We start from the raw sequence: 25,530 nt of genomic DNA, 5'->3' as shown, positions 1-25,530 counted from the left end.
CTGAAGCCATTGTACTCTCACAACTCCCATTTATCTAAATTGGTAGGGCCCGGCCAGTATTGCTCAGTGGCTCAAGATCAACCCATAAACCAAGATGTCACCAGTTTAATTCCTGGTCAGGGCTCATGCTTGGGTTGCAGGCTTGATCCACAGTAAGGGGACATGCAGAAGGCAGCCAATCGATGTTTCTCTCTCATTGATGTTCCTATCTCTCCTTCTCCCTTCTTCTCTCTCTAAAATCAATAAAAACATATTTTAAAAAACATATACAAGTAAAATGATTAGGGAATGCCTTTCTTTATAGGCCCTATAAAGGAATTTTTGCTTTATATTCTCTTGACTCGTTTCTATTACACACAAATTCCAAAAAATTTGCAATGTTCTTTAATATATTGATTCAAAGGAGACTTCTGGGCTTCAGGGTCATGATTACAAACTTCTGTATTTTTCTAGTGTCTTTATTTAGGAAGTTTAGGAAATTAAACAGCATCTGTACTGACCCTTGACATTCAATGGAAGATCCTTTTAAATATGTTTTTATTGACTTCAGAGAGAGGAAGAGGGAGAGAGACAGAGAGATCAATGATGAGAGAGAATCATTGAGCAACTGCCTCCCACACACTCCCTACTAGGGATCGAGCTACAACCCCTGGCATGAGCCCTGACCGGGAATCAAACTATGACCTCCTGGTTCCTAGGGCAACAGTCAACCATCGAACCACACCAGTGGGGCTCAGGAATGAATCTATAGTACCAACTCATTTGTTATTTGTCTCAGAAAAATACAAGATAAAAAACTCTAGCTGGTCTGTTGTGCAAAGTAAGATTCAACTGAATTCTTTAGAGGTTTAATTTTTGCTTTTCAAATTTTAAACATTTTATATATCTTTTTAGTGGAAACATACGTGTGTGTGTGTGTGTATACATATGTATATATGTTAATGGGGGGCCCGGATGGGAATGGTTTGATAAAAAATTTTTTAACTTAGAAAAGTAATAACACTATTAAAAGTTAGAATGCTTATAGGACAAATACACCCTTAATCTCATCACCCAAATATTAGTACTCTAATTTTTATGAATTCCCCTCTAGTCATTTCATATGCCTGTTTTTTAAAAATATGGTTTTGACTCCAAACTTTTGACATAATAGTCCGTAAACTTGAAAATCTCCTAGAAGGATTGTTAAAATGCTAATTTCTAGGCCCCAGTGACTGGGTAAGTCTAGGGCTCAGTAATTGTCTTTTTAAACAAGCCATCTCCTATTCCAAATAACTGATGTTTTCCCTTACTATGTTAGTTTTCTATTCTTTATAACAAATTACCACAAACTTAAACGCTTAAATGAACACAAATTTATCTTACAGTTTCCAAGGGTTGGGAGTTGGGCACATTTTAGCTGGGTCTTCTCTGCTCAGGTCTTCACAAGGCTGAAATCAAGGTGTCAGCTGCATTTTCAGAGGCTTAAGAGCGAGATCTACTTCCAAGTTCCTTCATTTGTTGTTGATAGAATTCTTTTCCTTGTGACCTATGACAAAGGTCCCATTTTCTTGCTAACTGTTGGCTCAGGATCAGTCTTAGGTCCCAGAGGTTGTTTGTGGGGCCTTGCCATGTGACCCTCTCCAAACATTACAGGCGGTCTATTTCTTCAGAGCCTGTGGGAGATATCGCTAATGCATCTTCACCTTTTATTTTATTTTTTTTAAATATATTTTATTGATTTTTTTTACAGAGAGAAAGGGAGAGAGATAGAGAGTTAGAAACATCAATGAGAGAGAAACATCGATCAGCTGCCTCCTGCACATCTCCCACTGGGGATGTGCCCGCAACCCAGGTACAAGCCCTTGACCGGAATCAAACCTGGGACCCTTCAGTCCGCAGGCCGACGCTCTATCCACTGAGCCAAACCGGTTTCGGCCATCTTCACCTTTAAAGGGCTCACCTGATTAGGCCGTAGTAATGACTGTGATCTCTCTTTTGATTGATTAAATGTCCATCAGTTAGGAACCTATTCACAGGAGTGACATTCCATCATATTCAGAGGTCCTGGCTCACTCAAGGGTAAGGGATTATACAAGATGTGTACTCCGAGGGGTGGGAATCTTGGGAACCATTGTAGAATTCCACCTACCATATTTGCCAAGGGCTATTTCCTTAGGATGGGTTCTCAGAAATAATATTAACCTGAGCATTTTATGATGCTTGGCATACATTGCCAAATTTCTTTTCTAAAGGGTTGTACCAATTTACCAGTGATATATGTGAGTGGAATCTTATCCGTACACTTGCTTAATTTCTTGGTACTTCAGGTTTACTACCTATTTTAGAGGTGGACACTTCCATCAACATAGCAAGAGTATTGAAGTTAAGAATTATCTGGATTTGCCATTTAGTCCATCTGGAGAGGTTAGTGGGTATAGTAGCCACCCTCTTGGGCCTTATTGAGTGAAGCATTTCTGTGATGTGCCTTCACCAGAGAATATGTAGGATGGTTTGCTGAGAACATCCTCAGTGAAGACTTTACTTACAGATTAATTAGAGAAATACTGTCTTTTTTCCCACCTATGAATTAAGCATCTAGACTTAGGTTTAGCAGGCATATCCATATTCTTTCTGAAGATTTCCCTTAACTAACTCCCTGTTTTGCTTATACTTTTGCTTATACTTTTTTTTTTCATTCTAGGAATATTTCGTTTCTCCGTCAGTAGATATACAAGAACAAGTTTGTCGTGTTCAAAAACTCCACCATATTCTAGAAATAATAGTCAGTTGCAAGCTTTTCATTAAACCTCAACATGAGCTTCTCTTTTCTTTAACACAGTAAGTATTTCTCTGTTGTTTTTACTAACATAACATTCTCTTCTGAAATAGTTGCAGCCAAAATATGTGCCTTTTTATTATTGGTTAGGATAGAATCTGCACATCCTGTCTTCACAGTAGCAGAATGGTTCTAAGTCACTGTCATAGGAAGAAAAGTCTTTGAGTTCAGAAGGAATAAGTTTAACACTCGGCTCTGGCACTTCCTAATTTCCAGAGGAAGTTTCCTTTCACTGCATCTTATTTTCTCATCTATAAGAGGATCTAATAACCTCATGTGTTTGTTGTCAGGATTAAGTGATATAATGTATATACAGTACCTGTCACTTAATAGGTGCTTAATAAATATTAGTTCCTTGTCTTTTTGTTACATTTTTATACATTTGGGCCAAACTAATTGCTAGCCATTTATATGGTAACTAAATGGAATTAAATATTACCAGACCTCTGTCAACAGCATTACTGTAATTTAGAGATTTCTGTCCATCAGTTTGACTAAAATTAGTTTGAAATAATTCTCATACATGGATTACTGGTGTCTTGTGTGTATTGGAGTCTCAAACCAGAAATAAGTGAACCATCCAGTGGCAGAATTGAGTTTTTTTTTTCCTTTTGAAAGGAAATGTTCCTCTCCCTTTTCCAAAATTAGAATTTGCCTCAGTTGTAAAGGGAAAGGTACTAAGAAATTGTTATTGTTTTTTTCTCCATTAAAGATAAGTATATAAATAAAGTTAATTCTTTAATTCCCCAGACTCTGAAAACCATGGAGGTTGTATCTTTCTCTTTTGCCTCTTTGTTTTTTTCTCTCCGTGCCCCCCCACTCCACTTAAGCCTTATTTGGGCTCAATTTAAATGTATTTTATATTTAAGAGAAATATGTCTACTACTAATTTTTTAAAAGCAAATGATATTTCCATCAAAAAGAAAAAAGAGAAATAACCAATGTTTTGTTGGGAGTAGGGGTATTATATGTTTGTTTTTTACTTTTGTGTCCCTGAAATTATTCTGTTGTTGACGTTATGATTAGTAGCATTCAATAAAATGGTTCCCTTATGCATTTTAGACTACCAGAAAGCCTTTATCTCCACGTGGCATTTTTTTCCAAAATAGGGTCTTTTTTTTACTTTTTAGATCCTGCATAAAATATTATAAACAAAATCCTCTTGATGAGCAACATATTTTTCAGCTGCCAGTCAGACCAACTGCTGTAAAAAATTTGTATCAAAGGTAAGCAATTTAATAATTAAATTGTGCTTTACGTCCGGTCATGATTCCAGGCAGTTTCGGTGTCTGTTCCCCAGGACCCAGAGCTGCTTCTGCTCTGAAACCTTCATCATCTGACCCCGTCTCTGCTCATAGTCTGATAGTCCCCCTCTGCCCTGCCTTCTCCCAGACCTTTTGTCTACTCTCTTTCGCCCATTGAGCCTCTAGTCTTTCATCTTTCTCTCAATTTGTGATTTCTTTGCTGAACAGGGTAGAAAGTATAACCAGAAAGGAAATGACAGTGGGAAAAGAGTGATCAGGGTAATGATAAAGTCAAAGGTATGGCAGTGGGAGTGAGAGAAGAGTATGGATTGAGGAGGTAGAGAACTGTGAGGCTAAGAAGACAGATTAGCCATCCCTGTGAACACTTGAGTTTGCCTCAAATGATGGTCTTCCCTTAGCATATAATGCACTTGAACTTTCTCTTATACTAAAGTCACTCTCCTTTATACCCTCCCTCTATTTAGCTCCCTCTGATTGAAACCCCAGCACCAGCACTCCCATGAAATTGCTCTGGCAGGGGCCATCAGGGGCCTTCTTTATTCTTTTAAGATTTATTTTATTTTATTTAGGTTTTAGGAGGAGATAGAGGAAGGGAGAGAGAGAGAGAGAGAGAGAGAGAGAGAGAGAGAAAGAAACATCAATTTGTTGTTCTATCTATTTATGCATACTTGTTGATTCTTGTATGTGCCCTGACCGGGGATCAAACCTGCAACCTTGGTGTATCAGGGCAGTGCTCTAACCAACTGAGCTACCCAGCCAGGGCTTATTAGTGTCTTTCTAATTATCATATCCAGTGGACACTTTCCAATGTGACAGTGTTTTTTAGCTCCTTGTGCAATTACCTGGCCCACCAGTTCTTTCTCCTTCAGTAAGCACTTACAAGGCAGTTTGGCGTTTAACACAATTGCTTTCTCGAACCTTTCCCTTCCTCTGTTTCTGTGACATTATGTTCTGTCTTAATTTTAATTCTAACTCTCTGGTCCACCTCCTAGACTGAGACTAGTTCCCTATCAGTTTCTCCCTCCTCTGTCTGCTTTTTATATGTGAGTTTTCACCAGAACTCTATATTCTCTGACTTCTTTTGTTTTTACTTTCTATCTTCCCTGGGTGATTACATTCATACTCAAGGTTTCAATTCCCCTGGGCTAATAATTCACAACCCATATCTCCAGCTTCTCCTGAGTTCCAGACCCATGTTTCTAAATGCCTTTTAGAAGTGAACCCCCAACTTCAGTGTCCTCTAAAATTTAGAATTCTGACTTGTCTCTTCTTCCTTAGTGCTTATCATATAAGGATTTCATTAGTGAAAATCCACTAATGACTGTAGAAGGAAGAAAGAAAGGAAATAACTACTTTTTCCCTTTGATGTTTTTTATTTCCTTAGTGAGAAGCCACAGAAATGGAGAGTGGAAATAAATAGTGGTCAAAAAAAGGTGAAAACAGTTTGGCAACTGAGTGACAGTCTACCTGTAGACCATCTGAATTGCCACAAATCTGGTAAATACGGTTTGTAATCTATTTAGAGAAATTGAAAATGAAAATAAAATTTTACTGGTAGAGATTATTATTATAGGTCTTGTGCTCAATTTTAATATTTTTAAAATGTTTTTATTGATTTCAGAGAGAAGAAGGAAGAGGGGGGAGAGAGATAGAAACATCGATGAGAGAGAATCATTGATCGGCTGCCTCCTGTATGCCCCCTACTGGGGATCAAGCCAGCAACCCTGGCATGCGCCCTGACCAGGAATCGAGCCATGACCTCCTGGTACATGAGTTGATGCTCAACCAATAAGTCACACCTGCTGGGCTCTTGTGCCCATTTAAATGATTTTCCTAAACTCTACATGTAAACATATTTATTCTGAAAAAAGGAATCATGAAACAGTGCTTTTTTTCGTTAACCTGGATAAAGGAGCTTTTATTACGTGAGATCAAGCAGTAGGAATAAAAAGAAGTTAAAAGATTGAAATGCCATACTTCACACTTTTGTGCACTGTTTAAAATAGTGATATTTCTGCCCAAATGTCTTCTGTGTCTGGAATAAGGGTTGAGGTTTCTAGTATTCTATCAAAGAATGTTTTTTTAGCCCCTGGTGTAATTAGCTGGCCTATAAAGTCTGCCTCCTTTGTTAAACACATATAAAACTGTCATCTTCACACCTGTGGATTGTGTGGTGCTGTAGTCTTCTACTTGTATCTGTCTTAAATGACTGAATTCAAATATTGCAAGTATTTTTTTTAATTTTTTTTGTATATATTTTATTGATTTTTTACAGAGAGGAAGGGAGAGAGATAGAGAGTTAGAAACATCGATGAGAGAGAAACATCGATCAGCTGCCTCCTGCACATCTCCCACTGGGGATGTGCCCACAACCCAGGTACATGCCCTTGACCGGAATCGAACCTGGGACCCTTGAGTCCGCAGGCCGACGCTCTATCCACTGAGCCAAACCGGTTTCGGCCAAATATTGCAAGTATTATCCAAAATCAAATCTAGTGGTTGTAAGAAAAAATCCAAGATTTCAAAAGCCTATAGTTAACTACGTCTGAGAATAGAAATAGTCCTATTTAAGTGATTAATACCTTGCAAAATTATTTCCAGAAAATGTTTATCCTTCTCCCCAAAATATATTTTAATTCAAGCATAATGGAAACTTCTCTCAACTAGAATGGAAACTTCTCTATTCATATGGCTGAACTGTATAAATCCTAAAGAAACAGAAAGAATTTTCTTGAAAATCATCAGTTAGAATCATGCTGTCTTTTCAAAGTGTGATAGAAAACATGGAATCTATATAAACGATTGAAAGTAAACTATATAAAAATAAAATAATTTCTGCAAGGCAAAAAATACTGGAGGCAAAACAACAGATAAATGACAAATTAGGAAAAGAAATTTGTAGCTCAAGTTCAGAAAAGGGGCTACATTCCCTAGTAAAATAATCAAGTAATATGGACAGTTCAACAGAAAAGAAATTCAAATGTCATTTAAAAAATAAAAGGTGATGCCTGGCCGGTGATGCTCAGTGGTTGAGTGTCTACCTACTATGTACTAGGAGGCTCAATTCCCAGTCAGGGCACATGCTCAGGGTTCAGGCTTGATCCCCAGTAGGGGGCGTGCAGGAGGCAGCTGACCAATGATTCACTTTCATCATTGATGTTTCTATCTCCTCCTTTTTGCTCTGAAATCAATAAAAATATTTTTTAAAAAATAAAAAGTGCTGCCCTACCCGGTTTGGCTCAATGAATAGTGTGTCGGCCTTTGGACTGAAGGGACACGGGTTCGATTGTGGTCAAGGGCATGTACCTCAATTTTAAGCTCAATTCCCACCCTGGTTGGGGCACATGTGGGAGGCAACCAATCGATGTGTCTCTCTCATGTAGATGTTTCTCTCTCTCTCTCTGTCTCTCCCCCTCCCTTTCACTTTATCTAAAAAAAATAATGGAAAATATCCTCGGGTGAGTATTAACAACCAAAAAAAGTAAAAATAAAAGGTGCTCAGCCTAGCCAGCATGGCTCAGTGGTTGAGCATCGACCTATGAACCAGGAGGTCATGGTTTGATTCCCGGTTCAGGGCACATGCCCAGGTTGCAGGCTTGATCCCCAGTGTGGGATGTGCAGGAGGCAGCCAATCCATGATTCTCATCACTGATGTTTCTATCTCTTTCTCCCTCTCCCTTCCTGTCTGAAATCAATAAAAATATTTAAAAATAAATAAGTAAAAGGTGCTCAACTCTGTATAATCAGAGAAATGCAAATTTATGTTATATGTCATGTTACCTACCTTCACCTATCAGTTTAGCAAAGATCAAAAAGTTAGGTGTCAGTGCTGGCAAGGACATGGGGGAACAGGCAGTCAGTCAACTTCACACATTGCTGTGTGGAGTGTAAAGTTGTACAGCTTCTTTGGAGGGCAATATCCACCAAAATTTTACAAGAATACATTTTTTTTGGTCCAGCAGTTTCTTTTTTTTAAATATATTTTATTGATTTTTTACAGAGAGGAAGGGAGAGAGATAGAGAGTTAGAAACATCGATGAGAGAGAAACATCGACCAGCTGCCTCCTGCACACTCCCCACTGGGGATGTGCCCGCAACCCAGGCACACGCCCTTGACCGGAATCGAACCCGGGCCCCCCCAGTCCGCAGGCCGACGCTCCATCCACTGAGCCAAACCGGCTTCGGCCAGCAGTTTCTTTAATAGGAACTTATTCCACACATATAACTAGATGTGCAAAAAGACCTATGAACAAGATTATTGATTGCAGTACGTAGTGTTTACAGTAGCAAAATACTAGAGAAAACATAAAGATGGGCATAGAAGAAGGTTTGGAAGGATACGCCCAAATTCCTGAGGTGTAGCAAGGTGAGGGCAGGAGTGATTCTCATCTTTGCCTGAATGTTAGAATCATCTGGGGAATTTTTAAAGTTTAAAGTTCTTATACCCAGACCAAGTAAATTAGAATCTCTGGAAGAAGAGCCTGGAAATCAGTAATATTTAAAGTTCTCCAGGTAATTCCCTTGTGCGACTTAAGGTTGAGAACCACCAATTTAAACATTTTATTTTATTTACTATGTTGTTTCTGGTGTGTGTGTGTGTGTTTTTTTAAGATATATATTACTTTTATGATTAAAAAGTAAGTTTTAAACACATGAACATATGTGATGTATTTTTGAAAATGCTGTTTTAAAATTTTACTACAGAAAGATTAAATAACCTCTGAAATGAGGAAATTCATGCAACATTAAACACCTTTTTCCAATGATGCTGAATAAGTGAAGGATACTGAACATATCTTTGTCTTTTTGATGCAGTTTGTTTGAAAAAAAGAGTGAAAGTGATTTTTAATGTTAGAGTTAAAACAATTTGTTAATGCATTGGTGTAATGAGTCCTATGAAAATAAAATTTAAATGAAATTGTGTGCTTAGAAATACACGCAAACTTCATTTTGGCTTGGATAATATAACCTCTTCTACCCATCATATATTCTTGATGTGTTTGTCTGGAAATTTTTCAGTGACCTTTGGCCCAAAACAAGACCCACTATTGAAGGAGGACCTCATTTATATTCAAAAAAAGCACTGATTGTAAATATTAAAGCCCAGTAATGATTTTTTTTCTAAAGGTCATATGTATTAAGAAGTTAGACTTTCTATTTCATTGGACTAAACACTTTGGTTGAATACTAGTTTTTCAAGATATCTAGTGGTATTATACTCTGGAGTAGAACAGTTGATATCAAAAGCAGGAAGACTTAAGAGAGAAAAATGTACCTTTATCTGTCATGTAGTGTCCAGTAGACTGTTGCTCACCCAGAGGGTGTTCAGGAAATGATTGTTGATAATGGTGAGAATATGGAACCAAAATGTTGACCCACAAGAAAGTGCACACAATCTCATCTAAATGTTAATTGTACCATTTATTTTGAAATACAACAGACTTCAGGAGGAAAAAACAGGTATGTGTCTAACCCTAAAACTACAAATCCTAGGTAGAATATTTTTTCTGACATACATATTTAAGATTGGAAAAAATTATTTAACTGTAGTGGATGAGGCACAAACATAAAAAATATATAATTTTTTTAAAAATCTGCTTTATATTTTAATTTGTTTAGTCATGTTTTCAATGCATCAAGAGTGTTTACTACTTAAAGGAATTGTTCTTGCTGCTTTTAGTCTAACAAATTCTCTTAAAGTAGAAGACACATCATTCAGGTTACCCCTCTATTATTGTAAAATTCAGCAGAATATATGGTAGAAAAGTCAGCAGGGTGCAAACAATTCTGATCTCACTGTCTTTCTAGTTACAGATTTTTCTGAATCCATATTAAACAGTAGCCTGGAAGAAAGGATATCCTATACTATCATGGTGACCTGCAGCCAGGTGCATTTCAAGTGAAGTGTGCTGATGGGCTCCTCTATCAGGTAGTGTGGTCACTGTTTGTTCTCTCTGAATACTTTGTAATGTGTTATGTTTTTTTCCCCTACAACATAAATACTGACTTAATACATTAGGAATATAGATTACTTATCAGTAATCATATAAAAGACTTACCAAATGTTACTGAGCAGTGTAAGTCTTTAATTTCCTGTCTATTTTCTGTAGTCAACTTACTAGGTCAGTTTAATTTTAAAACCAGGGAAACAAAAACAAATTTTTTTTGAGTGGAAATATTGTACCTTAAAGCTGGATATAGAGTAGAAAGAGTTGGATTTTAAAAATATTAATGGAAGAGAAAAACACTGGACAGGTGCATCAGTTTGACATTGAAAACAAAGATTTGTTAAAAGCAATTTTACCCCAGCCCAATTGTAAGACTAAATAAACCCCCTTCAAAAAATGTTTAATTTGAGAGTATTAACCAACCAAAAGAAATAATGGAATAGCATTCCTACTATCTTAATGTTTTTGTGTTTTAGAAACAACATTAAATAATGAGTAATCAGATAGTGAGTAAAATACCTGATATTATGCCTTCTTAAGCCATGTTTTGTCCTCAGATAAATGAAGACTAATTTTAGCATAGTTAAGAATAAAATGAATCCTAATTTTAAAAAGCAAAATAACTAGTTAAAGAAAAGATATATAAACTAATTATATTTCTTCGAGATCTTGAAATTAGGAAAGTGTATGTGCTCATTTGCTTGGTACCCACCTAAGCTTTTCCCTGGTTGCCTTATAAGATTTATAAACTGAAAGGATTGTTATTGATAGATGATTGACTATCCATCATGTGTAAGACAGTGCTTAGATGGCATTTATTTCTACATTAAAGTTATGTTTCTGGACAGACTTAAAAATAAAATCAAGTTATAAAAGTTTGTACACTGTGATCCCTTTTTGCAAAATGAAAATAAGTTCCAAAAAAAGAAAATAGGTGCGTATTAGACAGCAAAATATTAACTTTGACTTTGAGAATGGTAAAATGACATGTGATTTTTATTTTATTTATTGAATGCTTATTTTTTATTTTTTTAATTCTTAAATCCCAGCATAAGTCCAAAAAAGCAAAAAGAAAAACATTACTATGGCTGAAACAGAGGTATGTAAATTTTTGAAGCAGAAAATAGAGGAAGAGCCGGAAGATTACTGAAAGATGAAGCTGCAAAATGGGTAACCCTGTCTCAGCTCTGGCTCCGCAGGAGGGCCATTAGGAGAACTGCAGCGATTAGTACACAGAGGGTACAGACTGTGGGTACCACGATCTCCGTCACCATCTGCATATGACTTAGCAAAGGCTCTGGAAAGGAACACCAGCACAAATGGGAACGTGATCATTTCAGCAAGTATAGTTCATCCTGAAAGCTTTAGCTGTATTGGAAAACCTTGGAAAATGGCATCACGCTTTCTAATTATTCTCACTTGCTATTAAAGAATTAAATGTTATAAAAAGTTATGTGAGGTATTTGGAAATATTTCAGAAAACAGGACAAAGAATGCCTAAATTTGATTCTTCCATAGGTATTGTAATAAAGTCTTAAGTGTGTATTAATCCTTGTGCTGACCATAATTAATCTCAGATTATTAGCAGCTATATCCCATGGTTTTATAATTTTCACAGGGGGAATTTGTGAAAGAAAAATCCTTAGGAAACACTTCCAGTCTTTCAAAGATGTTATTGTGTATCTTAAAAGGTATAGGAGTTTCTTTATTGTGACATAGTTAACAGTTACTCCTGAAGAGTTAAATGTTAAGCATATTTCATGTATGTGAATATAGTAGAGGACATTGGTACAATACCAGCCTTTAGGTTTTGTGTAGTCACCCTGGTTACCAAGGTGAATAAGGCAAAAGCCCTGCTCTTAAAGAGCTTATAAGCTCAACAAATTCCCCATCATGTCTGTATGTGATAAAAGTTTATTTTTGTCAAATGGCATATGCATCCTTAATATTGCCTGGTTATTTAGATGTGGGAAGGGGGATAGGCACAGTGGTATATTGGCCTATAAAAATAGCTGAATTGCTAGGGTTTGGTCTAGCACTTTCCACCTCTGATACCACATTAAAGATGTGTTCATTAAAACACATCTTTAGCCTGGCTAGTGTGGATCAGTGGTTGAGTGTCGACTTATGAACCAGGAGGTCACGGTTCAATTCCTGGTGAGGGCACATGCCCAAGTTGGCTCAATCCCCCAGTGTGGGGCGTGCAGGAGGCAGCCAATCAACGATTCTCTGTCATCATTGGTGGTTTTTTTTTCTTTTTTATTTATATATTTATTTATTTAAAAATCAGGAAGTGTATTTCTCTGCCCTTGTAAAGAGATGACAAAATTCAAAGAAACAAATGATATGTGTTGGCATTTCTTATTCTACATCTCTGAGCTTTTAAAATCCCATTGCATAAGAAATGATGCCTTCTGCCCAGCCAGTGTGGTTCAATGGTTGAGCGTCAACCCATGAAGCAAGAGGTCACAGTTCAGTTCCCTGTGAGGGCACATTCCTGGGTTGCAGGCTCGTTCCCCAGTAGGAGGCATACAGGAGGCAGCTGATCAATGATTCTTTCTCATTGATGTTTCTATCTCCCTCTCCCTTCCTGTCTCTCAAATCAATAAAAACATAAAAAGAAGGGGGAAAAGCCTTTTATGAGGTCAGGGACCTTGTTTTGTTCATTGCTGTATCCCCAGAGGTTAAAACACCCCCTTCCTAAAAGTGAGTACTTAACAATTACTTTCTGAATGAGTGAATAAAATATATAGTGTTCTTTGACTTTATTTCATTTGGTATAATGGTTGAATTTTCCCCTTTCCACAAAGCCTACTATAACAAAACTTAAAGATATATAAGTTTACATTATGATTCAGGGAGAATAAGAATAAAGTGGATAAATTTCTCTTTCTGGTAAGTTTTTAAAATATGATTTTAAATGCTTATAAAATAGACATTTGTAATTGTCTTAAAATAAATTATTGTTAATTATGTGGTTTGGAAGATTGACATAGGATAGGTCCACATTTTGAGGTTTTGCCCTTGACCGGAATCGAACCTGGGACCTTTCAGTCCATAGGCCGGCGCCCTATCCACTGAGCCAAACCAGTCTCGGCAATCTATGTAATTATGTAGTTTAATTCTCAAAGGGGAGAGTTAAAATATACTCACCTGCAGCAAGCATCCGATTGTTGATTGAGCAAGTTTCCAAGGCTTTGAAGTACCAACTTTCCACCTAAAAAAAGCTGCTTGGTAATTAATGTTTTTAATCTGCTTGTAGATTAAATTAGTTAACACTTATTAAATACCTATGTGCGTCATTGTGAGAGGGTCAAAATGCAGTCTTTATTCTTAAGGAGCCTCCCTCCTAGTGCTTTCCTAGTAATGCAAGACTAGAGGATGCCCGATCGCTGTCGGTCACTGTTTCCACGTCTCACTGGGGTCACCCTAAAAGAATTGGTAACGAAGTGAAATGTGTAAAAATTACTTTCATTAAGACATTCTAAATTACATTTTCTATTCCGTACCATTAGGTACAGCAACATAAAGAGCTGATAGAAAAAAATTATATGTTATTGAAAATGTTTGGTATGTTTTAAAGGATTATTACATTTAATTATTAATCTCATTTGGAACCAGTGCATCTGTATGACTCTGCCATTTGGTGGGAAGAGAAATGAACATTTGACTTACTTGACTTTTCATGTCTCTTAAAGAATTTGCAATATTTATTTACATTAAGATATAACATTTAGAAGAACATTGAACTTAAAGTCTTAATTGACTAATACAGCCTAAAGCGAACAGGACTCCTGCATTATCATAGTCTGCCCTTAATGTTCTGCATATTAGGATTGATTTTAATGTGTGCATAACCTGTTCTCAGCAAATGAGCAAAGAGGTTGTGTGAGGTATGGTCAGAGATGAAAGGCCATGCTCCCACAGACCCCTGTCCTCTTTCAGGGAGGAAAGGGGAGAGAGGTGCTTGCCGAACTCTGTGTGCCCAGCTGCCCAGGTCTTCTAAAGTCCAGAATGAGTAACAGGGATTAGTCCTACCTCTCTTGGGTTGGGAAAGCCATTGGCAGTGACAATCTTCTTGTAATATTGAACTGAAGCTTTTGGATACCGAGGCTTATTTTTGTTGTTAAATTCGACATAGTAGAATCCATATCTATTTGAATATCCTTTCTCCCATTCAAACTGATCCAACAGAGACCAGGAAGTATACCCTTTTATGTTAGCACCATCTTTTATAGCTGCAAAGACATTTTATTCCATTTTTAATGCAGTACATTTTCTTGGAAAAATAATATGAAGATAATCAAATGTTTTCATTTATGAGATTTAGAAACAAGTTTTAGTCAACCATGTGTATTATCAAATTTTGTTCAAGTTAAATAGAAAAATATGTGAAGACAGTCTTGGTTTGTATCTCACCTTTTAACATTTCATTTATATATCCTTTAAGGTATTTAATTCTCCACTTGTCACATAATTGAGTACAGTGTAATGTTTGCGATGCTCCGTTTTCCATCACATATATGGGAGGATCACCATATTGAGTCTGAAAGTGAGTCATAGTAACAAATATCTTTAAAAATTCAACTTACAGGTGGGTTTCTGAGTCTGAGGTACCTATAGACACACATGTTCAAGCCTGCCATATTTTAATCGAGTGTGTTCAGGGTTTAGTAAATGCCAGTTCACACATTTAAATATATTTAGAAATGAATGCAGGCAAGAGGCAAGTTCATATGAAAGAATACATTTCTCAATAAATCAGCATCATTGTAGAGAGAATATCATATCTTGTTCTTTCCACATATTCCATTTCAGGTGAGAAGGGCAGCAGAATAACTAAATGTGGGATAAGACTTTTAGCTATAGAGTATATACATTGAAATGCTTATTTATAGTAGGCATTAGACTATCAGGTTTATATTAGCCTTTGAAATATGAGTAACTGCATTTGTTTTGTGTTGTTCATTTTAAATGTAAGCACGTGTGCTTAAGCTCTAAGACCATGAATTCAGGTCAAAAATGCCTTTTAAATAGCTTAATGTAATAGTCACCTGAGCAAAGTTGAGGAGCCTCCTAAATCCCCACGGCACAGAATATAGCCACTGAGACCCCAGATCAGGCCAGTTTGGGTCAGCCAGTTCTACTAAGTCACGATCGTTCTGGTAGCTGGGCCCCCGGCGGGAGGGGTAGTTCCTTTCTGTGATGTACCGGGTTGTAAAATGACCTAATCCTAAGAAATCAGATGTGCCTTTAATGTAGCTCTTTTCTTGGAGTGAGAACACAGGTAACCTCGACACATCCAGGCCTTGCTCTGCACTCTTTCTTCCTATTGAGAGAGAAAAATAGAAGTTAACAGTGATTCTCACAATCATTTTATGTACCATGATGATACTGGCATGTTGACATAAAACCTTTTATCCAGATCCTGGGCTTTGGGATTCATTTGTATGGAAAATGTAACCTTAGCTTTTCAAACTGGAATTTTGACATCTGAATATGATCCAAAAATTTAAACGTTTGTATTGTTTAAAAGTAATACTTTCATAGATTATTCAGTAAGTGGTATGTTGACAAGTGTGTAGCCATCTGGAAAATAGTAGTGTTGGATTCCTATATTATTCCTTACATCAAAAATTGGTAATTTTAATTGCCCCTGGGAAAGGAACAGGAAGGCCAGTGGGAGGTGGGGGCATATGGTCACGTTCATGCTGGGTAAACTGGTACATCTCTGTGTTAGAAATTTTTTAATTGATTTTTTTTGAGAGAGAGATACATTGGTTTGTTGTTCCACTTATTTATGCATTTTGGTCTCTTATATGTGCCCTGACTGGGTATTAAACCCACAACCTTGGCATATTGGGACATCACTGTAATCAACTGAGCTACCTGACCAGGGCTGGAAATTTTGTCATAGCTTTCAAAATTATAAAAGTATATGTCCTTTCACTGATCAATCACAAATCTGTTTATCCTACCTTTTATTCACTCTTGTAAAAAGATGTATGTACATGGACCTTCATTGTAGATTGAGTAGCAAAAGGTTAGAAACAATCTAAATGTCTATCAGGAGAGAATGGTTAAATAAATGGGGTATCTATCAGTACACCTGCAGCCATTGGAATGAATGAGGTGGTACTTTGTATACCAACGTGGAAAGAATGCCCAGGTACATGTTGAAATGAAACAAAGCTGCAGAGCGTTGCCTATGATACCAAGTACCACCTCACAGCAGTGCTTTTGCTCACACATGTACAATCCATGCCTGGAGTGTGCTTCCTCCCAGGGAGGATGAGAGTGGTGGGAGGGGCAGGGAGGGACAGAAGCTTGACTTTTCACCTTGTACTATCTTGTACTTAGAAAAATTTGAAACACCCTGGCCGGGTAGCCCAGTTGGTTAGAACTTTGTCCCAATATGCCAAGGTTGTGGGTTCCATCTCTGGTCAGGACACATACATTGAGTTTTTTTCTTTTTAAGAGAGAGTGGAAGGGAGGGAGAGGGGGAAAGAGAGAACGAAACATCGATGTGAGAGAGACACATGGATTGGTTGCCTCCCCCATGGGCCTGACTGGGGCTGGGATTGAACCGGCAACCCTTTGATGCACAGGCCAACGCTCTACTGAGCAACACTGACCAGGTTGTGACTGCATCTTTAATTCAGTCACACTGAAGGACTGAGTTTTTAATTTTAGTAGACAAGTGGCTATAGGCTGTCATTGGATAGCATAGACATACATTGTGTGTATAATGTGTATCTGAATATATCATTATATATCTGTGTGTAAATATATATACATTATTCATAACATTTCTGTCATCACCAAAAGTTCTATTGGTCAGCACTGGTGTAGAATTACTTTTGTCCATATGTTTATTGTGAATAAAAAGGTGCTGGAGGAGCCTGGAAGTAATTTGTGAACAAGATTTCAAGCAGATGCTTTCACTCCTAAAGAAAATATCAACTGCTCAGAGGACCCTTCTTTCCACATTGTGTAAAGGAAAACCTCAGCCCAGTTCTACTTATCACAGAGTGGGAGTTGGTAGGGTCTGGGATGATTGGCCTTTAGCCCAAGAAAACTGCTCTATGACAAATCATCAGTTTGGCTTTCGGTGCAGTCCTGTGTGGCTCCTGTGATGCCCTCGGTCACGAGAGAGTGAGTGCGCCTGTGAATGATGGATGTGCTGCAGGAACACGGGCGCTGTGGTCATGGCGCTTCTTCCTTGTGCATCTTGAAGAAATCATTCCCAAGATTTTGTGTGTATGTGTACAGGCGTGTCACAGAACTGTTACTGCCAAGAGATTTTTAGAGATTATTTTGCCTGATCCTTCATTGCATTTGATAAAACTGACACTCAAAGAAGTGAAGCACCTCGTGCAGTCACTCACTGGTTAGTGGCAGAGTTGGAATCAGATAAGTCTGATGAATGGTGCTGTAGAAAGGGAACGTTTTGATATGTTAGCCGTTCTCAAACATCCAGAATAGCCTTGTTACGTGAGATTGTAACCTATTTCAGTGCCATCCTTGTCTCTTTTTTTGTAGTGGAGTGTGGGCCGATGGCTCTAAATCACAGAGATAATACGTTTATATTCCTATGGCCAGGCGCTGCGGGTTGCCTGCCCTCTAGTCCCAGGCCTGTCTTCCTTGCCCTCTTCCCAGGCGCCATGTCCTTTATGGTCCCTCCCCAGCCTCTGAGGTCCTACCTCTGGTGGCCTAGGGCACTCCAAGACATGTGGTTCTGTCCATAAGGCACGAAGTGAAGGCAGCTTTGGGTGGAAGCTATTTCCTGGGAAGATTCTTGTTCTTAAAAACGATATGACAGAGCTGTTTCCTTTTTTCTGCCCCTGCGTGTTGACGTGTAAAGATGTGGTGCCTGGAGCTGCTGCAGCGTCTGTGGCATTGGGAGGAGTAAATGGTGCCGAGGGGAAAGGTGGAATGAGCTGAGTCCTCAAAGGTTAACCTAGCCCTGGATCATCCTCCTCTAGACTGAGGGGATGATAAATTCCCTACTTTCCAAGTGACTTTAGTTGGAGTTTTCTGTTATGTGGCACTTAAAAACATCCAAACTGATAAGGTCATGTGCGCTGTACCTATCTTTATTCTCTTCTCTGACACTGGAAACCAGAGCTTGGGAAGTATTTCTCAAGTGACAGAAAGAACTGGCAATAGAACTGACACCACCCATGACTGTGTCTTTGATTTCTCTCTTCTACTTCACTGCAGTTGAAAAGGAGTGGATTGGGGAGGAAAAGGCAGGACAGCAGGACACAAAAGAGAGCAGCCCAGAGAACTGCTACATTTTTCTCCTGGGTTTTGAACTATCGATGTGTTGTTTGGGTGTCTCCTGCCCCCCTCCCCCCCCACACAGCCCTAATTTAAACAACCAGTTCTCAGTTATTGACAGCCTCACCCAACCCCAGGGTGTTCTACCCTCCTGCCTTTTGCTCATTTAACCTAAGTTTAGTACTGTCACTGTGGCATCTGCAGTTTTAAAATGGGTCTTGGCTCACCAATACGCTCCTTCATGACTTGGGGGTAGTCACCAGCATAAATGGGGTTGGCAAACCAGCCCAGGCAGAACTGTAGATATCTCTCGGCAGCTTCTATGTCCTTGGGATTACTAGTGTCCACTGGTTCCCCCCAGTCGCAGTTTAATGAAATCCCCACCAGCCCTTAAAGGAAAAGAAAGAAGGGGTGGCAGTCAGGAGTGACTACCACTCCTCCGGACGCGTGATTCTTGGCACGTGTGGTGGTACGGCTCACCTTGCTGCCTGCTGCGCCATGTGCTGTTGTAAGAATGCCAGGCTTGGGCGTGGGCCTGAAGGAGGAAGGACTTTATCAGGGGGCCTAACCCATCCATTTCTCTCCTCCCGTTCCTTCCTAACTCTAGAGATCCAGATGGAGTCCCATCATTCTCATGAGTCCAGCCTTGATTATCCCAATCCATAGTCTCCCATCCTCTGACCTCCAGAGGCACTTATTTTCTTTGTACAATGCAGGAAACTTGGTCTAAATCTGGCATAAACACATAAACCACCACTACCTGTCTTTTTTTTCTAAGGTTTTTGCTAAAGCTTTTCATGTTCCTGGTTGTCCACTGCAGTCATAGGCAGTACTTTTCCCCTACCGAGCTCAGGAAGCTAGGAAAATACCAAGCACCTGGCACATCCTTGAGAAATGGGATTCAAAACGTGCCCGCCTACCTCTTTTTATATTCTCTCCCAGTGACCCACTGATGTCTCCAGAGCTCTGCCCTTTAAATAGTCACAGTTGCTCTTTATTGCTGCTTCGAAACCATCTCTCCTTCCTCCTTCAAAAACCCTAGGTCTTGTCAGGCCGGCATGGCTCAGTGGTTGAGCATCGACCTATGAACCAGGAGGTCATGGTTAGATCCCCGGTTGGGGCATATGCCCGGGTTGTGGGCTGGATTCCCAGTGTGGGGCATGCAGTAGGCAGCTGATTGATGATTCTCTCTCATCATTGATGTTTCTATCTCTCCCTCTCCCTTCCTCTCTGAAATCAATCAAAATATACTTAAGAAAAAAAACAAAACCCTAGGCATTTTGAAATCCGTGTTATCAGAGGAGTACTCTTAAATTACTACTGTCCTTCACCAACTGTCCTCAGTTACTTCTGCTCATTCATTGAAGTTTTCAGCCTCTAGTTCACTGTCATTCCCCGCTCCTGTCACCATTCCACACAAGACAGTTTAGACCTACAGGGGACAGGTTTTCCCATGTGCGCCCTCCACCCCTTGGCTGGATTGTAAGCCCTAGCAAGCAGCCAGGAAACACCATCTCAGCCTCAGTGTCCCGCAGAGCACTGGATGACAGGACACTCCGGTCAGTCCTCATGGAAGGAAAGTGGACGGTGAGAAAGGGCTATGGAAGATGCTGGCACTCAGGTGGGGCCACAGAGGACAGAGCTCGGGCTTGGACCCCTGGGCATGCAGAGCGGACACTGGGGCTTGTCCCTCCACCCTGAACCCAGACTTCCCTCCCCGAAAGCCCGCCTCACCTTAATGATGTGGTGAGCCGCCTTGTACAAGCCGGTGCCGCGGAGCTGCAGGCCTGGTGCATGGTGGCCCGTCTCATAGCCCTTTTCTGCCATTGTCTAAGGGATGGCAAACGGGGCCGATGGGACCTGTGAGAAGTGGCAGGGACGCTCTGGCCTGGGGAGTGGGTTTTCTCACCTGGAGAGGGGCCCTGCTTACCCGCGGATCACTGAAAGTGACCCAGTACTTCACCCGGTCCCCAAAGGCCTCGAAGCACAGGTTGGCGTAATCACTGAAGTAGTTGGTCATGCTCGCATTCTGCCACCCGCCGTACTTGACCTGGAGCAGCTGCGAACAGAGGGGCGCAGAGAGGAGCTGGTGCCCCAAGGGTCTGTCTGCAGAAAAGGCTCGGAGCCGATTAGCCCAGTGTGTGGGAGAAGCGGCGAGTACAGCTACAGAGGGTGCTCGGAGGAGAGGGCGGCAAAGACGCAGCGTGTTGAGCATTTAAGACTGAAGATGATGGCAGTGATGGGCCATGACACGTAAGTGTGGAGACAACTGTGTTAGGGACCTTGGGAGCAGGGAAGGTTTGAGATGCATGCTTCAAAGGAACTGGATAGAGTGCATATTTAAGAAAATTTGCCAAGGGAAAGAAGCGTGATCATGGGGAGATAATCTTAAATATAAATTCCGAAGAAATAAGGCGCTGGGCAGGAAAGCTCTGTTTGGGATCTGAGGGCCGTGCCGCTGTCAGAACCGCAGAGGAGCCTGTTATGAGAGAGGACTCCGCTTCCTTCAGCACAGGGCTCGCTCCCAGCCAGAGGATCTGCTCACGAGGGCCGGGCCGGCTTTCCCGGGGTTCAGCATTCCATCACTGTTACCTACCAGCTCTCCTTGGGGGGTTTGAGGGGATGCTAAAGCATAGGTAAGTGAAGGCAACCAACCAAGGACGAAGCTGGGGGATGGTTTCCAGTTCATCTGCTTAAAGGCTGCTCTCTGCCCCCAGCCCCAGCTTAGAGACTTCCCTTCCCATAGAACAAACCCTGTCACCTCAGCTGGGCGGTCAGGCCTTGCAAGTTGCCCCTCCCATCTCTATCCTGTCCACTCCAGCCTGCTCCCCAAACTCTAACCGAATCACTTGCCCACCCGCTCCCTGCTCCTTGTCGTGCTCCCTCTAGCCAGAACACCGCTCCTCCCACTTCATGCCCCAGCTTGCAAAGCACTGACCAGACGCATTCTCCTCCCAGCACCTCCCTGAGGCCACGTCCCTATCCTCTGCCTTCCCACCACCCTGTGTCACAGGATCACATACATGCTCATCCCCTGGCTGGGCTGTGAGCTCTGTGTGGTCCTGTTGAACGAACAGTGATGTCTCACAGTGATGTTCTTAAGCGTGTTCACACTTCATGGAAACTGCTTGGGGAGGGGGTGGGGCTCGCATGTGAGCACACATGGCGCTGGCTCAAACAAACTGGGGAAAAAGGCTAAACAAACTTGTTAATTATAGCATGTCATCAGATCTTACTCAAAAAGATGTTTTTCTCTTTATACTTTGATTTGCTGTTTTTAGGACAAATGTTCTGGAAAACCTCAAAATCCGCAGTTAATCACTTACTACAAACATCAGTTAAACCTGCGACCTCCCAGCCCCGAGTGAGTCAGATTTCTTCTTGACTCCTTCCCATCTTTGTGTCTGGACCCCAGGCCTGGCCCCCACCTTGGCGTCCTAGGGCCCAGATCAGGCCCCCTGCTGCCGAGCTGAGCTCCCGCTGGGCCTCTGCGCCTGCACAGCCCTCACCTGCGGGAGGTCCCAGTGGTGCAAGGTCACGATGGGGGTGATGTTGCTCTTCAGAAGGGCATCAATGACGTCGCTGTAGAATTTGATTCCCTTCTCGTTCACCTGGTCACCTGAAGGTGAGATGAAAGGGGGCTTGACAAGAAAGGACCGTGGCCTGGCCCTTCTGAAATGCTGCACTCGTAGGGCTGAAGGTACCTCAGACCACCACCATGTGAATTTCAAGGGGGTGGCATAGACTCCTGGGAGCCCAGCTGCCTGCAGAGCCTGTGACAGCTGCTGCCAGCAGAAACTGTCTGTGGTCTCCGTCCCCAGGACTCTCCTTCTCCGTGGCCTAAAGGGGCCACGCTGGGGCCGGGAGGGGGCTGCCTCGCTTACCGCGGACACCAGTGGGTAGGAGCCTGGGCCAAGACAGGGAGAAGCGGTAGTGGTTCACGTGCAGCTCCCTCAGCAGAATGATGTCCTCCTGTCAGACAGGGCAGGAGGCAGGGCAGGTGGCCTGGGGCCCTGGTGGGCAGGTAGGGGGCACCCTGAGGGGCCCCAGGCCAAGGCTCACTCATGTCTAGGCTCTTAGTGGGTGAGGAAGCAGCTGTTTCCTCATCTATATAACAGGTGTGATACATACCACCCGCCCCTGCTTCCTCCTGGGGATAGAGTCAAATAAAATGCAGGATACTTTGGGGCGCTCTGAGAGGGCCATAGCGTATTCCTAATAAACGTGGGTGATGAGTTCCCCCAAAAAGTCAATCCAGAGAAGAAGAGTGGATGCTGAGCAGAGGGACTGAGGATGAGCTGGCCCCACTCCCTCCACAGGGGCTGATTCACATGCAGGGATCAGGGATTCAGGCCACTGTGGCCTATGGACCCTGGGCCGTAACATCTGCCCTTTGGCTATCCCTCACTCAGGTACCACAGCAGGTCCCTGAGTCAGGTGGGGCCCTGCTCTCCTTTCCTCCTACATCCACCTTCCTACATCCTGCCCACACACCCAGTCCCCATCCCCACTCACCCCATCCCCTTTGGTGGGGAGTGTTTAGCAGAGCACTGGGTTAATATTGTCACTTGGGCTCCCTCAGGATGTCACTTCCCACCTCTCAGCTAGCTGCGTGCTCCAGCACCCACCCACACGCACACCCTTCACTCACCTGGACCCTGTAGTAGCCATTACAGGCCACATCTGCTGTCTCCTCCCCGAGCACTTTCCCCTTCCTGCTGTGCGTGAAGGCATCCCAGATGCTGGGCCCCTTCCCATCCTGGTCCCAGGCGCCCTCCGTCTGGAAGGCGGAGCTGCCCACACCCCAGGAGAATCCTGCAAGTAGAGACCCCAGGCTGGGCTCAGGGGGCTCCCACCCCGTCCAGCTGGGGACTAGGGTTGTGCTCCCAGCCGCAGGACAGCCCCTCCCCATCTCTAGGAGAGGGAGTGGGTGGGTAGATGGTGGGAGACAATGCATTAAAAATGTTCTTGACGGTGTTAGCTCTCACAGCATGCTATCTATAGAGTAACTCTAAACAAATGTGTTAGGAACTTCTTTTATTTGAGAACACTACAGAGAGTTATTTTCCACGTTCTACCTGTCGGGGAGCTAAAACACCAAATCCCCTGGCAAAGCCAGCCAAGGTGGACAAGCCGACAGACAGACGGACAGACCAACAGAGGGATGGACATACCAGGTGGAAAGGTTCCGTAGTAGAAGGAGGCCTCTTCTGGGGATCCCTTCCTGGTGGCCCCCAGCCCAGACAACAGAAGCAGCACCCACCAAAGGGTGACAAACAGCACTGGCTTCATGGCACCTGGCCCGCCCCCATTCCTGCAAAAGCACCCCTGGCAGGTGTAGGCCCGCACAGTTTGGGGCCAAGGCCAGGAGGGGAGGAGGAGGGGAGGTAGGTGCGCTTTATCCAGAGCAGCATTGGCTCAGCTGGGGCCCAGCAGCGGAGGCTGAGGCTGGGCACCAGATGTAATTCCTGCAGATGTGAAGCACTAAGGAGGAGGTGGATGCTGGGCTTGGGGAGCTCTGGGTCTGATGGGGAAGGACCCTCATCAACCCCACTCCCTGCGTGATAGGGGACCCAGCCCACACCCGGTCTAATGGGAAACACCTCTCCCTAGAGACATGTGTGATGGGGCAGGCAGGACAACCAGAGCGCCTCTGCAGCACCCCCACCTACACACTGTGCATGCAGAGGGATGGACCCCCCCGCCCCCATTCTCAAGCCGGGGACAGTGAGCAGGGTCACCACCCTGGGGCCTCCAGTTCTGAGGGTCAGGGCAATTCCCTCCCACTGGGATCCCCTCTCTGATGCCTGGCCAGCTTACCTAGGACTGCTCCTGGTCCTGGATACCCCCAGAGCAGTACCTGGTGGCCACAGGGCTCTCAGACTTGCCCCTTCACTGCAGAGCCCATAGCCCTGCCGAAGGTTCTGGTTGGGGGGCATGGTCAGTGGCCTATCCGCCCTCTCTGTACAAAGAGCTTCAATAACCCCATTCAGTGGGGGGTTAGGAATGCTGAGCTGGCTAGTGGGGCCTGAGTCAGCAGCTGGGCAGCTTGGCTCTGGGTCCAGGGGAATCCAGGCTGCCCCCTCTCAGGGCAGAGGGGCAGTGACCCGGTCCCGCTGACCCTTTCTGAGCCTGATGTGCCACACTTTAGCCTGCTGAGCTTAGGGTAGAGGTATCGGAGTGTGTGTGTGTGTGTGGGGGGGGGGGATAGGTCTCTATGTCTACCCTTTCCTGCTACCAGAGAGAGCTCACTATTGAAGGTAAAGTTGGTTTTTCCACCTTGCCCTCCTCTCCTTGGACTCCTCATTTATTACTTCACTCACTCATTCGCCAGGCCTGCCTGCTCCCTGCACCTCACTCGGCCCACATTCTTCTTGCCTTTAGCTGAACCCTCAAGGTGGCTCTCTCAGCTGGGAAGGGTTTACCTCTATATAGTTGATTCATTTTTTTCTACTCATCCTTCAGCTCCTCTATGGGCAGCAGCACCTCCTCCCCCAGGAAGCCTTCCCTGACCCCCCCAGGTCAGGTTAGGAGCCGGGGGTTTACCTCCAGCCCTGCACGTACATGTCTGCTGTTTGTGTATCTGTGCCCCTGCCCCCTTGCAGGCCCCTGGGAGGTGAGGGCGTGCCGGCCTTGTTCACCCAGCATTCCCAGCGCCAGCACTTGATGCTCAGTCATGTGAGTTCAATCTAAATAACACAGTAATTATTCTAAAAACACTTACGGGGTGCTTCCTGCAGTCCAGGTCTTCTCACATGTTGATCCATGTCATCCTCCCAGCACCCCGTGCAACAGCAGCACCTCAGCCTTGGTGGGGGGAGCGGGTGTGGATTTCCCGGCCCCGCAAGGGCAGGATTGTTGCCTGACACCAGCCCGGCGGTGACTGTGCTCTGAGGCTGGTACCACTACTGGACCTGTTCTGAGCTCCTCCGCCATTTCCCGCCACAACTCCTCCAGGCCTTGCTGCCCCAGCAATTTTCCGGAGATTTGCTGAGGGAGGCCTAGGGGCAGGTGCCTGGACACAGGCAGGGCTACTCACAACCCCCCACCCCAGGGGCCCAGCTAGGGGCTGGAGCTGGCTCCCTTGGGCTTCCACTGCCAAAGGGGATGAGGGCTTTCTCCTCCTGGGCTCAGGGGTGCCCCAGGCAGATTCCTGGGGCAGAAACTGCTTCTGGGAGTGGACGCCAGGGCTGGTCCCTCAGTAAATATGCAATGA

General features: G+C 43.0%; 2 protein-coding genes across 4 annotated transcripts in view; one reads left to right on the top strand and one right to left on the bottom strand.

Moving 5' to 3' along the window:
- The window catches only part of ZWILCH (zwilch kinetochore protein), a 37,686-nt gene extending 26,520 nt beyond the window's left edge, over positions 1-11,166 (top strand). For all 3 annotated transcript variants that reach the window (XM_015568473.1, XM_015568476.1, XM_015568475.1), the window contains 5 exons: positions 2,684-2,820; positions 3,949-4,044; positions 5,468-5,580; positions 9,892-10,012; positions 11,081-11,166. In XM_015568473.1, coding sequence (XP_015423959.1) covers positions 2,684-2,820; positions 3,949-4,044; positions 5,468-5,580; positions 9,892-9,986 — 441 coding nt within the window. In that variant the 3' untranslated portion in view covers positions 9,987-10,012; positions 11,081-11,166. The remainder of the gene's footprint in view (positions 1-2,683; positions 2,821-3,948; positions 4,045-5,467; positions 5,581-9,891; positions 10,013-11,080) is intronic.
- On the bottom strand, positions 11,045-24,225 carry LCTL (lactase like). The gene is made up of 14 exons (XM_006770752.2): positions 24,135-24,225; positions 23,489-23,628; positions 22,966-23,129; positions 22,199-22,286; positions 21,824-21,933; positions 20,245-20,373; positions 20,049-20,144; positions 18,795-18,849; positions 18,542-18,703; positions 15,086-15,360; positions 14,451-14,577; positions 14,070-14,269; positions 13,185-13,248; positions 11,045-11,328 (listed from the first exon to the last, which is right to left on the bottom strand). Exons 2-14 carry the CDS (start codon positions 23,604-23,606, stop codon positions 11,213-11,215), a joined length of 1,704 nt encoding a protein of 567 aa, XP_006770815.1. The 5' UTR covers positions 23,607-23,628; positions 24,135-24,225; the 3' UTR covers positions 11,045-11,212.
- Between the last annotated feature and the right edge of the window lie 1,305 nt (positions 24,226-25,530).

Source organism: Myotis davidii, unplaced genomic scaffold, assembly GCF_000327345.1.
Source record: "Myotis davidii unplaced genomic scaffold, ASM32734v1 scaffold461, whole genome shotgun sequence".
Classification (NCBI taxonomy): domain Eukaryota; kingdom Metazoa; phylum Chordata; class Mammalia; order Chiroptera; family Vespertilionidae; genus Myotis; species Myotis davidii.
The sequence above is the reverse complement of the archived record's forward strand: the minus strand, read 5'-3'. Positions and strand labels throughout refer to the sequence as shown.

Bases quoted from the DNA above. Each gene is read 5' to 3' on its own strand.
- LCTL (XM_006770752.2), bottom strand. From the start codon at position 23,606: ATGAAGCCAGTGCTGTTTGTCACCCTTTGGTGGGTGCTGCTTCTGTTG. The intron at 20,374-21,823 runs GTGAGGGCTGTG...CTCTGTTCGCAG, and splicing joins ACCACTGGGACCTCCCGCAG to CTGCTCCAGGTCAAGTACGG. The intron at 14,578-15,085 runs GTGACTATTACA...ACTCACTTTCAG, and splicing joins GGCTCCTCAACTTTGCTCAG to ACTCAATATGGTGATCCTCC.